A 14,463-nucleotide genomic window follows, 5' to 3' on the forward strand; every position below is an offset into this window, starting at 1 on the left:
TATGATTTTTGTTATTTAAAAAAAAATCTTTATAATTTTAAAAGTTAACATCGACAAATATTTAAATATTTAGCATATAGAGGTATAGTATTACAACTTTAAATTATATATATTTAATTTATACTATCTATAAATCCAATGAATTATCTATTGTTTAAATCCAATTATTGATAGCCCAATAAAAGTTTTTGGTAGGCCCAAAATTTAAATGATAATATTATATATTAAATGTAACATGACTTTCAAGGAATATGTCTATTAGTTCTATTTGTTAAAAAATCACACATGAATCAAAGTTGTGACTTCTGTTTTAATATATAAGATTCATAAATATACTTTTTCGGATATGTAAATACGCCACTTCGTAAGTAAACGTCCCCTATCTATATAAGTGTCTAAAAACAATATGACTGATTACTCAACATAATACGTTTTGACATCTGACAGCTTCCGACGAAAGAGAAGTTCTGCAACCCAATTTGACCAAACTTCAAATCTTTGCTTGGGAAGTTAATGCACCATAAAAGATTTTTCATCTTATATAGTAATTAATTTCAGGACAGGTAGCACTAACAAGGAATCTGGTACGCCGTAATATACGATGTGATAACTATTGTCCAAGATGTGGAGAGTCATAAGAAACTGTTACTCATGCGATCTTCGAATGCCCGCCAGCTTTACAAGCGTGGACATTATCATCGACACTGTCAAGCTCTCAGACTTTGCTTGTATTGAGTATATACGCCAATATGGACTATCTCTGGAGGAAAAATAATATTATGAAGCCAGAAGATGACAAAGATCCTTATCCTTGGATAATCTGGTATATATGGAAGGCTACAAATGATGAGCTATTTAGAGGTATAGACAGAGACCCATTGGAATTAGTCAGATATGCAGAGAGTGAATGCCAAGCTTGGTATAATGCAAAGGATAGCATACATGTTCTTCAACGGGCACAAATTGTTGAAGAAGCACAAGCCTTAAGCTTGGGTAATATTTGTATGGTGGATGGCTCATGAACCTCCACAGCTCAATTTAGTGGATTTGGATGGGTTTGGAAATATCGCATGGGGAAGATTCAACTTATGGGGTCACGGAACATGAGGAGGCGTGAGGCAGCATTACACTCGAAACTGGAAGCGTTAAAATAGGCAATGGAGAGCATGATACAACATTCGACCTGTCAGAGATTTGGGACAGACTGCAAGGACCTGATTGCAATGATAGTGGACCCAAAAGTTTGGCTAAACTTCTCAACTGAGCTGGAGGTCGTTCAAGGACACAAGGACTTCAAGATCAGCTATTTCCCAAGGACGCAAAATGAGATTGTTGATTCGCTAGCTAGGAATGCCCGTTCCTTTCATAGATTTCTTTGTTTTATTGGTTGTTTTATTCCGGTCTGGTTACCCAGACCACCTCAAGTTTGAGTAATAAAATAGCTGTTTGTTGCAAAAAAGAAAAAAAATGTTTTGACATACCATCTTATGTACCTATGGTCTATGGATCTCCAATATAGAGCAAGTGTTATAAAAAAAGATATTAAATTTATAGTTATTGATAAAAATTAAATTTCATTTATCGCTTTTATTTTCTAAAAAAATTATATATATATAGTTAAAGAAATAATGCAGTCTTACTATTGACGGAAAATGTAGAGCAAAAATGCAATTTATTATTTTGGTCAAAGAAAAAAAATGGGAATGATTGGTTGGAATATAGCTTTAAATTTTTTTCTCTGTATAAATTTGGTTATATAATTTTTGTTTTAGATTTATCTGTTGTAGTTGTATATTTTTCCTACAACATATAAAATATTGCTTTTAAAAATAGGAGTTTTACCGCCTTTTTTTATTGTATCTTTAGAAATTGATTTAAAGAATGATTGATATTTTTAGATAGATAAAAGTTAAATATAAAGTTGGTATCTACCGTCCAACCAATCACTTCCGGTGTTTTTTTTTAGTTGAGAAATAATTTGGGGGAAAATAGAATATTTTTATTAAAAAATACATTTTTCCAGAAAAGTACGAAAACTACAATTTTGATAGACATCGATCGTAAAAGAATATTTTTAGTTGAAAACAGACAGAAAAAATTTTATGAGAAAAATGAAAAATGTTATTTTACGACCAAATGTAGCCTATGTTTTTAACATAAAATATTCTTAGTAACGGAAAACAAAATAAAGAATAACATTTTTGGTGGGAAGGTGGATAACATTTTTATTATGAGTTTTTCTTGGGTTCACCCTAGAACATATAACATGTAAGTTCAGCAACCAATAGTATTTAGTTATTTAGATTCAATATATATTTTTTTTTTAAATAATAAAAATTTGTAAAGTTATACTATATTTTTAAATAATAAAATTAATAGTACTTACCAAAAAAGATTTTTTTTTTTAATATTGTGTACGCCATCATAAAATACTAAACACTAAATCATAAACCTTTGGATAAACCATGAATTTTTAATCCTAAACCCTAAACCAAACCCTAAACTCATAGATAAATCATAAACCCTAGGATTTAGGATTTTTTATCCAAGGGTTTAGGACTTATGATTTAGGGTTTGGAGTTTAGTATTTTACTGACGGCGTTAACAATATTTAAAAAACAAATTTGGTAATTACAACTATTTTTATTTATTTTAAAAACATAATACAACTAAATATTATTGGTCGGTGAACATATAGATTTATCGTAGAGGGTGAGCCTAAGAAAAACTCTTTTATTATATAACACATTGGGGGTGATTGGTAGTTGCTGTAGATGCTGTCTACAGCCCTATTTATTTATAAAGCACCAAATTCAGAGCAATCAAGCTTTTTTAAAACCACGGCTCTTGAAATAACCTACAGCTGTACAAGTGCTCTGCAGAGCCAAATATCCAAAGCAATTTTTTAGTGCTTTCCATAAAATTCTACAGCAATAAAATCTAAAGCCACAACAAAAAGTCTACAAATTTTTTTCTACAGCAAATTTTTTAAAGCTACAGCCCTTACCAATCAGACCCATTAACACAGAATTATATTTTCGTTGGAAAATATACTTTCAGGACATACAAATAAATTTTGATAGATATTTTCAATAGTGTTTTGGTAGAAAACATTAGAGAACGAGCTACATATTCACATTTGGAAAAAGTATTATAGAATTATTTTCCTGACAGAAAAAACATGTTTGACAAGAAATTATGTAACTATATTTAATGAAAAAAAATGTTAGGAAACTGTAGAATCTTATTTTGGAAAATAGATGATGGAACCAGAAGAATACGAAAACATAGTTTATACTCCCTCTGTTTGATGCCGTTTTAGGTTTCGGCACACAAATTAAGGAAACAAATTATTTTTTACACTTCCTATAAAAAAAACACTATTACCTATACACCTAACCATATTTCAACCAATAGAAAAATAAATTTTGCATAAAATTAATAAATTTTGCATTGAAAATCGAAAACGACACTTATTTTGTAACGAAAAAAATTCTCTAAAACGACGCTTGATATGAAACGGAGGGAGTATATTTTTATATTAACAAACTTGTAATATGGTCTTTATGAATTTAATATATTTTATCAAAGAATTTGTAAACACATCAAATTTTTGAAAGCACATCATAAATGCTTCCATATTTGGTGAATGGCAGAATCCTATCAAACTATTCATTGTACTCAAATAAGGAGAGTGATGCATGTGAGAGCTATAGACATCACTGGACTCGTCTCACAGTATACATATGTTCCGACTTTTCGCAATAAACAATATCTCCTTCAAAAACATACGTTCCCTTCATCAAGTCCCTTCTAATATCACTAAGCAGCAAGTTGAGCCTATGATCATCAAGGCAAACTGAACTCATGAATCTTTTTTAAAAACATAAAAGACAGAATGCCAGATAACAAAACCGGATGCACATAGTAACATAAACGTGAGCAATGGGTGGTGTAAGAATACAAGTACTAAGTGCCCATTTCTTTGTCATTCCAACTTGATTATTAAACATTTTAAATATGTTTTACTCATTTTTTTGTTAAGTTATGTTTCAATTGGTTTTTGAATAAACTTGGGACTTTCCAGTTATTTTTTTAAAGTTAACTGCTGATCTGCACCATAAGTTGTAGAGTGAATGTATTGTTCAAACTCTTTAAAAGTGTTGTGGAATTTATTTCGACATTTGAAAAGTAAGCAGATTGAGAGATCATATTAAAAGTTAGAAAAACAAAACAACACATGACTCTGGATTTAACACTCACTCTAGAGGCTAGACACTAAAAATTAAAAAATGAACATGGACTACAAGCATTTTATACGAATCATTCTTCTTATGCCAAACTACAAATAGTTTTATTTCTAATACACTGTGAAATCTATACGCTTTTCATACGAGTCATTCCCCTTATGCCAAACTACATATTTTTTATTCCGAGATAACATATATCTAATACATTATGACATCTAATCTTTTAAAAAGTTAAAATCTTAATTTCTCCCACCCCCCCACCTCCAAAAAAAAAACTTTAGTCATCATCACAAAACTAAGTCGAAGATGAATTCATCCACCAAGAAAGTGAAGAAACCATTAGCCAATTCTTCAACCACATTCTCTTTCTCATCTCCATTAATGCAACCCCATTTCATTTCCTTCACATAAACCTCTCTCTTCTCCCTCACTTCCCAACTCATAAACATCTCTTCTTGTCTATCCATCACCCAATCTTCTACTTTCTTCACCATTAATGTCTCTTCTTTTGCCCCAATGTTATCTTCTTGAGGATAATCTAACAATAGATTATTTGCTACATTAAAAGCTAGTATGTTGTTTGTTTCGCCGATTCTTGACTTCACAAGAGCAAACAAGCGGTTTGCTCGGTTTTCTGATTCGTCCTCTTCGGTTTCTACCACGTGATATGAATACTCTTCTTCTTCTCGCTCGACATACTTCTCTATGCGTTTCTCCAATTCTAGTGGCTCAAGCCGTACCAAACCATTTACTCTCCTGCTTTTTCTTGCATTTTTCTCATATGTATCTGCGGATGTGAGCTTGTAAAGTCAGTTACAAAATTATATCTCTCTTGTAGTATATAAAGATTTGTTAAATATGGATGAATAGTCTTTTGACAACGTTACCATTTTGGTGGGAGATAAGACCAGTTATTTCATCTTCAAAAGGGCATTCCAAGATTGATACTGGACTGAGTTGTTCTTTTTCTTCATTCACAAATTCCTAAAGAAATTTCAAACATAATAAACTCCGGCTCGCATGTAATCACACAACACTACAAAAAATAACTAAACAAAGAATTGTCTCAACAAAATAATAATAATAATAATAATAATAATAATAATAATATATATGAGAGAAATCATATTGGAAAAAAATAAGTTGACAAGAGTCAACCCATCCCATGACCACAGCATGTTTTTCTCTATCTATCTGTCAATGCCCCCGATCGATAAATTAATTATGATCGTATCCTAACTTCTTTTGATTGAGATTTTATGTTTGGTATTTAAAAATCATTTTATAAAGTATCAAATCCAATAATTAAAGATTTCATGTATTAGCTGCTAAATTTCATGAACATGGGTGAGAAACTGATAATTAAAATCTTCATACTTAAATATGGCAAGTACTACAATATAAATGTATGAAGATATGCGTATCTTACGAAGTTTGTACCATGAAACAAAAAAAAAAACTCTCGCGGGATCATGTGCCGTATAATCCGCATTAGAAGTTACGTATGAAGAATCTCAGCCCTCGACTTTATCGCTAATCTAAATCCTACACCACACGTGACTCGCACGCGTTCCCCGACAAGTTTCAAATATCTGAACTATTTTATTTATTTTAATTTATTAAGACAACAAATTCAAGTGCATTCACACTGTACAGTTGTACAGTGAAGAAGGAAAACGATCTTTTAACGAACTAACCTTTCTGTTGCACAGGCTGTCGCAGTTGACAGATGATCCGTCACAGTCACGTGCGTTTAAACTCTCTCCGATCTCACCACCGTCTTCCACGGCGTCGTTTCCGTTCGACGTCGAAGAGAACAACGAAGAAGATGACTGTACAATCTCCGACGACGACGAGTTCGTGAAAAACTCGCTACCGGAACTCGACGAGTCACCACCGATGATAATGTTCACGGTGGTGGTGATCACCGAATCTTCAGAGACTGAGAATGTCGCTTCGTCGGCGACGGTGGAGATTTGAGAAAACAGATCGGACGGTTGTCCTAAACTCTCTTCGTCCGGGAAAAACGCGGCGGATCGCCACCATTGGATCTCTCCATCTCCGACGTCAATGACGGTAACTTCACGGCGAGATTGACTTACCGGTTTTCCCCAGAAGCGTCTTTTAGAGAAGCTTCCAGAGAAACCGCCTTGTTGTTTCTCATCTCCCTTTCCTAACGTAGCGGTTGCATGGAACGGTATAAGTTTAACGGCGTTAAGAAACGCCGTAGAAGCTTTATGGACGGCGTTACTGATCGCCGTTCCGCAAGTCGTACGGCTTCTTCTAGTGAGACGCGGCTTGTGGATCAACCCTGACAGTTTCATCTCGGCGTCAAGGAGACGACGAACGGTGGAAGATGAAGAGGAAGGAAGAGGTTGACGACGTGGGAATGATTTGAAGCCGTTGGATGAACAAGAGCTGAGATCATCGAGTAATAAGTAGTCTCTTAATATCAACGGCTTTAAACGTCTCTTGCTTGTTGGGAGACGTTGATCGGAGGAACAGGTGATCGACGCCATTGCTAGTCGTGAGTTTAAGTGATGAGTTTAACTAAGATTTATAAGTGAAGAATAAGAAAGAAGCTTCTATGTGAGGTGTGTGATCATCAAACCGAGGTTTTTCATTTTTTATAATTAATATTTTGAAAATATGAAGTTACGTTTGTTGAATTATTTATTGGTTTAGATTTGAAATCAGAATCTACTAAATAAGGAGATTAATATCTAATTGAATGATTAATAAGTAAAATTTAGAAGTGAATAGAGAGAGAGACCAGAAGTTGACCTTGTAATAATAAAACAGGGGACGAGATTCTTGCGGCTAAACTACAGTGTTTGCCTCTCACGTGTGTGTGCACGGCTCCCCTACGTCCTTTCCTCAATACACTTTTCTATTAGATTTACAACAGTTTTATGTTTTTAATATGTACTTATTAGTGTAATTTCCAGATCTCTATTACCAGATTCCAACTATTACATCGAAACTACAAAAAATTCTGATTTGGTCATAATCAGTTTTGTATTTAGTGAGTAGACTTTGTGACTAATAATATACAAGAATTTAAAACCAATTAAAAACATATTTTTGAATGTAACAGCAACTAAAAATAGGAAAATATTATTATTTCAGAGTAGTGCTTGATGAAATTATTCGCTAAAAGACTTGATTTACGTGTTGTGAGCAAGATCGATGGAAGAGAGAGATTTGGAGAAGATGAAGTTTGTTAGAAAGTTCTATATTGATTTGTTAACTTTATAGTTTACAAACTAAGCTATTTATATACATTACATATGTACTAAACCGAAAAACTGAACCAGCGAAAATTAAAAACTAATTCAGCTTAACCAAAACCTGGTTTACACTTCAATAAATATATATGGTGGCATTACCAGTTTAATATATATGGTGGCATTACCAATTTAATAGATCCCATGATTATTGGGGATTCTTAGGGTGGGTTCTTAGCGGAATATAATAATCCGTCTCTTAACTTTTAACTAAAAAAGCTAAGAACCAGTTATTAAATAAGAGTTTTAAGAGCCGGTTCTTAAATTTTTTAGTTAAAAGTTAAGAGACGGGTTCTTATATTCCGCTAAAAGCCTCACTCTAAGAACCCCCCAATAATCATGCTTAGAACACCATTAACGCGGTTTCCTATTGTGGGTTTTTAATGTTTTTAGGATTAAAAAAAAAAAAATTATGCAATTAGAGAAAGAACGTCTCTCAATTAGGGTCCAGAAAACGTCTCTTAATTAGGGTCCAGAAGACACGTCTCTTATGAGACACGTGTTGGGCATTCACGTCTCTTTCTCTCTCTCCCGAAATCAACCCCGCCTCTCTCTCTCGTGATCTCTCCTCGACTATCTCTCCTTGGCTCTGCGCCGCGTTATCCCTCATCCTCTCCATGAATTCCTCCCCAGCTTGCTTCTTCCACTCTCCTCTTCGACCCATCTCGCTTCCCCAATCCTCCTATGGCTTCTTCTCAAAGCGTAAGCTTCTCTTCCTCTGATTACATCTGAATCAAAGCAATCATTTATGAGGACACAGTCTGTTGATGATAGATTAAGAATCAGAGCAATCACTTATCTGTCAATTGATTCTGTTTTGTTGCTTTTGTTTAATTTCTTGTGGGTTTCTTAAATATGACAATCGATGTTGATGCTATCGAAGATGATGATGATGTTGTTGAGTCAACTGCTTCTTCTTTTGATCGAGTATCCTCTCTTCTTCTTCTTTTTCTTCTTTATCCCACTATTACAATACATGTATGTGTGTAATTGATTCTGTTTCGTTCTTGTTTCAGGCTAAAATTACAAGATTGTGATTGATGATGATACCAAGTGATCATGTAAATGTGTTGCGCACAAGTCCTTTGTCATGTTCTTCCATCCTTGCACTTCTCTCCAATACTCTGTTTTTGCAGCCACAGAGAGAACAAAGGGGGTGCCTAGACGACAACAGGAGGCCAGGTCTGAATCCTCTTCCTCCTCAATAATTCTTCTAGATTACGTTCCTGAGATTGATGTGGTTTAAAAAAAAATGATTTCAGAGCTTCATGCGTTTTATTTCGACGAGGAGAAGAAGAAATATTTCACAATTAAAGGTCTTATCCCAGGTTCAAAACCTTCTTCTTCTTCTTCTTCAAAAGCAGCAGAACGAAAGCCTGAATCAGAGCCTTTCAAGGCCAGTTACTTACTGTGTAAAAAGCTTGAGTCTTGGCAGATTGTTTGTATAATCAATCAGTTTTTATTTTCATTAGGAACCTAATTATCAGAAGAGAAATAAACTGAAAGCATTGAAGCTGCTTTGTTCCCGAGAGCTAAGTGGCAGTGTTATTGCTCTTAATAATAAGAAGAACAAGTCTAAATTCAAGGAGGAGATTGAAAAGACACACGCCTCTAACCCTCTGGTATTGGAGTAGTTAAGTTTACAGATTATATATAGACCGGTATTGTAACAAGATATTTGTGTAATGCATTAGATGTGGAGATATGATTCTACGGAAAACATAGGCGATGCTGCTTTGAAAGAGTTTCAGGTTGATATACAAACATCTCAAGGCCTCACCATATTTGTGTAATTGAGGCTGCTTGAGGTATGTTCTATGAGTTAAGTCTCCTCCTAGAATTAACAACATTAGATTTTTTTCATTCCAATCTATATGCTTTGGACATGTCTAATTTTTTTTTAAGACCCCCTAAATAAGAAACTACCATTGGAGGGTATGAATCAAGGTGTTTCTTAAACAAGGTTCTTAATTACATTTAATTAGTAAAATATTCATTAAGAGATCCAATGGGGTTTGTGGGTTAATCATGCTCTTAGAAGTACAAGAACATATTGCCCGTGACAGCTGTTTAGAAAAGTGTATTGGAATTATGCGTAGAAGTTATGAACTGATGATATTTATTGATGTATAACATACAAGAGTTGTTATGAAGATAAGGATAAATCGATGCTAGATAAGTACAAGAATACCTTCAATAACTTAGATAATTACTAATACGAATATGTTATTATTTATACCAATATACCTCTTTAAGTTAAGTTAGACGTCGGTTACAAAGTCCAATCTTGGAATTTAAAGTGGAGAAACCTTCATCGAAGAAGAAGTTTGGTTAAGGCATCAGCTAGTTGTTCAGCAGAGCAAATGTTTGACACATATTTTTTTTGGCTTCAACTTATTCACGAACAAAATGATATGCAAACCAAATGTTTCATTCTAGAGTGAAACACTGGGTTCACAGCCAAGTATGTCGCACATATATTGTCGCAGTAGATAGTTGGAATGATAGTCGACTGAAGGCTAAGTTCTGTCATCAGCGAGCTTATCCATTTTATCTCAGCAGCAGCATCCGAGACTGCCATGTATTTAGTGTGTGTGGAAGATCTTGCAACACTTCCTTGCTTTCGTGCAGACCAAGAAATGGGGTTCTTGCCCAAGTAGGTTGCATAGGCTCCAGTGGAAATGTAGCCATCTTTATCTCATACCAATCCACATCAGTGTAAGCATGAAGAGTAGAAGGCGAGGCAGCTGAGAAGAAAATGTCCTTATCGGTTGTTTCAACAAGATACCTAAGAACTCTTCTAAACGTATCCTGGTGACTTGTAGAAGGTTGGTGCATTTACAATTGATTACAAAGAAATAGTAGTGAAATTGACTATAAAAGACGATGAACTCATCAATAATAAAGTAGAGCTGTAAACTCTAGTTCTTATCAACCCGAATTATTTTTCATGCGGACCATATGACAAACCTACTTTTTTTTATAATCATGGTGTGATTTAAAAAGTTTTTTAGGTCCAAAGATTAATCACTACAAAGACCCATGAAAATTCAGATTTTCTTGCCACTTAAGGCATCTACGGGTGGCCAAGAAGAATCGAACCCATGGCGGAAGCTCTAGCTGGAGCCCCTTTATCATTAGACCAAAACCACTTGGTTGACAAACCTACTTTTACAATAACATTTAAAATAAATTTGTTAAAAGGATCCTAATCCTTTTTTTTTGAAAAAGTTCTTAAATACTAGCTTGTGTTGTAAAACGAAGGTTTGAGAACTGAATGTTTCTATCTATCATTAATGAATAATTGTTCCCTTATATAGGGGATCACAAGATAAGTAAAAAGGAAAGTATCCAAAACATAAACCCACTAGGATTAGGAAAACTACTAATACATAATAATGGAAAGATAACAATTACAAGGAAAAGGAAAGATGGTTTCTTTTTCTCCAAGCCGTCTCTCTCTCTCTCTCTAAGCCGTGGCCGACTCTCTCTCTAGGTGTATGGACCGGTTATGGACCGGGCTGGTTATGGACATCAACTAATTGATTTATAACACTCCCCCTTGGATGCCATAACCATTCATGGATTGTAATACGCTTAATGTTGCCTCATTAAAACCTTATCATGAAAAACCCAGTGGGACAAAAACATGATGAAGGAAAAAGAGTACAACACGTACTACTCCCCCTGATGTGGACCTCAGTGGAGGTTTCTTCAGTCTACGCATCTGATGCGTGATCTTTCCTGAACGTGCAAGTAGGGAGTAAACAAATCGGCCAAGTTCATTACTGAACCGCAATTGGATTACTTTGACCTTTCCGGTCTCTTCTCATGTCTTCTGACATCGTGTGTGTATAGTCAAGAAGTGGACCTTTGGCTGTCGACTACTCTTAATTAGGTCGGACAGACTAAACACACTGTGGACAATATATACTGAGCATGGTACTTATGAACTTATAGTCTCAGGTTGTAAACCGATGTTCCGGTGTATCTACTACACGGTTGTGTACCAATGTCTCTGTCCATAGATCTTTCTTTATTATCATCGACTATGCACTAATCTGATCGATCCATATTAAGTCATAGACTTCTTCTATACATGTTTATAACCTGTCTCATGAGTGTTCTAGATCAAGATGTGATCAATGATTATTGCTGTAATGAGTTTTATAATCTCATCAAGCTATGGCTCTTCGGCCGAACACACTCATGGATCTCGATCAGTAATCTCTCTTGCATTCGGTAATGCTATTGCAGTCTTTTATCCATACCTTGATGGTGTCCCATGACCTTTTTTGCCGTGGATCATACCACGCACCGGAAGATCTATTAGGTCATGGACCTCGACTACACGAGCTTATGGACGGCAATCATGATGGCTGATCTTTCTTTTCCACTAGCCATGATCAAAGAAGAAGGGCCGGACACCTCTAGCCAGACAGATTTAATAAATAATATGTATCAACCAATTAACCTCTCTTTAGGCTGGTTTAGTATAAAGTAAACACAAGGAATTCAAATCTCTTTTATAAGTATATGTATGGACTGAATTTGGATTGTTTTTATACAATTCCTTTATATAATATATGCAGCTTCTTTGTTTCAGTCCATGAACAACTTAGGAACAATGTTGTTCTTTATCCATGAACAGCTTAGGAATAATGTTGTTCTTTATCCAGTGATCCATATGTTGCTTACTACATCTTTGTATCTAATTTCTTTCTTATGACCAGACCTTTGTCAATTTCGAAAATATGTAGCAGCATCCACCACATAGGAGTTTATCTCCTTATAATCTGTTCCTTTGGTGTCTGTGAGTATCCTTGTGTAACAAGCTATGGTCGAATGTTGTTAGTAGGAAACATGAACACCTTTAGACCACGTGATCATGTACCATATCTCACGGTTTCTTTTCCCTCACAAGACCCATCTATTTCACTGGTTTATCATGTGGCGTTTCTTTATATGTGTATGGCCAATACGCCTATCTCTTCTTTAGATACTTTAAACCCCACGTTTATCTTTTCAATCTAATCTTTAATCTTTATGAGTACTCTTTCGTGGGTTCATGATCCTCGTTTATATCTTTAAACTCAAGTGCTACTACTTTATGTATCCTATCCTTATACAAATATAACTCTCATGTGTCGACACTTATATATATGTGTGGTTCCATTGTGTTCCAGACATGATCTAATCGATTTGAGATTTCACTATCCAGGACCTTTGTTACCTAGTAGCTTGGGACGCCAAGCTACATGGTTTGGTACCTTAGATGTTTAGCTGTGCAGCCTTTTCTCAATGTATGGTATGGTTTCTATTTTGACCTCGGATCTGTATTCTATGCACCTTTTCTTTCCGAGGTTCCTTATCTTATGGAACACTTTGGTCTATCTTGTATAGACTCTGTAGCAACTTGACTGTGTCTCTAGGACATCAGATTTCGTTTGGTGCTAAGCTGGTTATGACTTAGTCATTCTTTTCTTTTCTTTTCGGGTCAGTGTCTGGCATCTAGATTAGCTAGCTTTGTATAATCTTTCTTTGGACGTCTTAAATCATAATTTTAGTCCGAGGATCTTGCCAAGACAATGATGGTTGATACCATTCTATTTTTCTTATCATTCTTTTAATCTTTACCAGCTTATAACTTTCTCCTTCTAATGTTGGATAGTCGGATTCATTAGTCATGCAATCCGTGTACCTGGCCTCAATCTGATCACCCATATTTGGCTCAAGGTCTCATAAAACTCGTGGGAGAAAGACATACTTTTATCCAACATATATTCCCAATCCTCTTCTGAGGTTCCATCTTAGACGGCACATATGTCTGTGGTGGTTTATTCAATAGTCTCTTAAGATGGTATATGTCTGGCTCATGACCCGTATTCAATCTGAGATGGGAATATCTATGCTCACTTATATGGCCTGATTCATATTAACCTTATATACATGTAAAACTCGTGATGTCCCTAAGCTTTATAGACTTTAGAGTCTGAGCCTTATAGATAATGGCTTATACGGCCGAACCTTTGTAGGTAATGGCCTTTGCAGCCGAGCCGTTTATAGCATGGTCATAGACCATAGTAGTACATGAATTTGTAGTATTGATCATGTGTGATCATGGATCACGGGTTTATCCTCTCTCCCCCTCATAAACATACTATAATTTCGTGATGCTTAGGACAATAAAGCCTCATGAGTTTTCCTTGTGTACATGTTACACAACGTGAGATCTTATGGGATAACTTTGTGTGCCTAATCAATATCAATCTTTGCATCAAGTTTAGACCAGGATGGCTAATCCGGTCATGTCATATAGTGTATAATTTTCGTGGGGTATACCAATCTGGTTACCATGGCTTTTGCCTTTATCATACTGATCTTTGCATAGTTTAGATCAGTAGAGAATGCATGTATAGTTTCGATCGCTCTTTGTTTCCTTTGCCCATTGTTTCTATATGGAAACCATTATCATATATCTTATAAACTCAATGGGCTTCTATGGGTGGATATAGATCATTAGGTCTTTTATGCGTGCTATTTCTAGGCACCAATGTACTTAGCCTCTTTAGGCGCCAATGTACTAAGTCTAGCCGTAGCCCTTTAGATAATTCTATACTGGTCGCAGGCCCTTATCTGACTGACTATACCCGCAACATTGCCTTATATATTGGCGTTTTCTTAGTCATATCTAAAATCATTCATTCATCTTATAATATAAGTTCTTAATTCAAGAAAATCACAAACATAAAGCAAAGCAAACACAGAAATCGAAATCAACATTATTCTTTTTAGACAATCAGATGTTTTAGCCTAATGATTTCCCATTACATATCTTATGGCACACTGACTTGGTCGAGTGTAGTGGCTTAGAAATGCCACGGCCTCCTCTCCCTTAACCATGGCCAAAACTGGGTCCACAACCA

At 35.1% G+C, this 14,463-nt stretch overlaps 1 protein-coding gene and 1 long non-coding RNA gene across 2 annotated transcripts; one reads left to right on the top strand and one right to left on the bottom strand.

The window, feature by feature from the left end:
• Positions 1-467: 467 nt before the first annotated feature.
• Positions 468-7,099, bottom strand: BNAC09G23780D. Its single transcript, XM_013858578.3, has 3 exons — positions 5,948-7,099; positions 5,138-5,234; positions 468-5,037 (listed from the first exon to the last, which is right to left on the bottom strand). The coding sequence occupies exons 1-3, from the start codon at positions 6,767-6,769 to the stop codon at positions 4,538-4,540; spliced, it is 1,419 nt and encodes a 472-aa protein (XP_013714032.1). The 5' UTR covers positions 6,770-7,099; the 3' UTR covers positions 468-4,537.
• Positions 7,100-7,887: 788 nt separating this feature from the next.
• Positions 7,888-9,567, top strand: LOC125592846. The gene is made up of 5 exons (XR_007328524.1): positions 7,888-8,464; positions 8,554-8,719; positions 8,800-8,865; positions 9,010-9,159; positions 9,232-9,567. It is a non-coding gene; the product is annotated as an uncharacterized LOC125592846 (long non-coding RNA).
• Positions 9,568-14,463: the final 4,896 nt, after the last annotated feature.

The sequence above is a fragment of the Brassica napus genome, chromosome C9 (genome assembly GCF_020379485.1).
Source record: "Brassica napus cultivar Da-Ae chromosome C9, Da-Ae, whole genome shotgun sequence".
In the NCBI taxonomy this organism is placed as follows: domain Eukaryota; kingdom Viridiplantae; phylum Streptophyta; class Magnoliopsida; order Brassicales; family Brassicaceae; genus Brassica; species Brassica napus.